Source organism: Tupaia chinensis, unplaced genomic scaffold (assembly GCF_000334495.1).
Source record: "Tupaia chinensis unplaced genomic scaffold, TupChi_1.0 Scaffold000147_1, whole genome shotgun sequence".
Classification (NCBI taxonomy): Eukaryota; Metazoa; Chordata; class Mammalia; order Scandentia; family Tupaiidae; genus Tupaia; species Tupaia belangeri.
The window spans coordinates 8,004,847-8,005,682 of NW_006159617.1; the positions used below are offsets into that span (position 1 = coordinate 8,004,847).

The 836-nt window shown below is 53.0% G+C and overlaps 1 protein-coding gene across 1 annotated transcript in view; it reads right to left on the minus strand.

Annotated features, from left to right (window-relative positions):
• Positions 1-220: 220 nt before the first annotated feature.
• The window catches only part of FOXB2 (forkhead box B2), a 4,261-nt gene continuing 3,645 nt past the window's right edge, over positions 221-836 (minus strand). The window contains exon 2 of the mRNA XM_006145514.1: positions 221-372. Within this exon, the coding sequence (XP_006145576.1) occupies positions 221-372 (152 nt within the window). The remainder of the gene's footprint in view (positions 373-836) is intronic.

Consider the following 836-nt stretch of genomic DNA (forward strand, 5'->3'; position numbering starts at 1 on the left):
TTTGTACAAACTAATTGCTTTAGCGGTTCCTCCTACGCTTCTCGACCCCCGGGTCACAGCCAAAAAAACGATTTCCCAAAGATCTTTCGTAGGGTCCCACTCCCTACCTCACCTCCCCAACGACTTTATTCGTGACACCGTGTTCCCGCCCATTTGGCGGACTAGGGGAAAACGGTGCCGCTGGCTTCCACTTCGCCTTTTCAAGTAAAACGACATTTCCTTAGTAGGTGGCAGTTTTGTCTTGATTGTTCATGTCAGGCAGCTGCCCAGGGATGAGACCGACGACGGGAAACTTGGTGGCCAAGATCCGTTTCAACGTCACTTTCTCTCGGATTTTTGCCTTCTGCGGAGATTTAGCTCGGCCAGCTTCGACTCCCAGGAATACGAGTTGGAATCCATTTCCAATTTGTCAGCGAATGAAGCTTTCCTACCCTCCTTCTTCCCTTCCCGCATAATTTATTGGTTATAATATTAATTACAACATAAACTCTTACCTGAAAATCAGCTTTCTTACTCTGATTGTACAACATGGTATAAGCACAGACACCGGGAGGGTTATATTTATTCAGACCACTTGGAAAACCCACTTTCCGGGTTTTTCGTCCCTTTAGATACCTTCCTTCCCTGCAAAGGCTTGGACTGCCTGCTCGGCCCGCCTCACCAGGGCGCCCTCTCCCCCTCGGGTGGCAGGTGCATGCCGGGCCAGGCGTCTCTCCTGGAGTTCGCGTCCCCCGCCCGCCCGGTCTCTTAGGAGTGCACCAGCACTGAGTGCAGGGAACTGCCCTTGCTCTCGGCGGTGCTCGGGGCTGTGGGCTCCAGCAGAGAGGCAGGGGGGG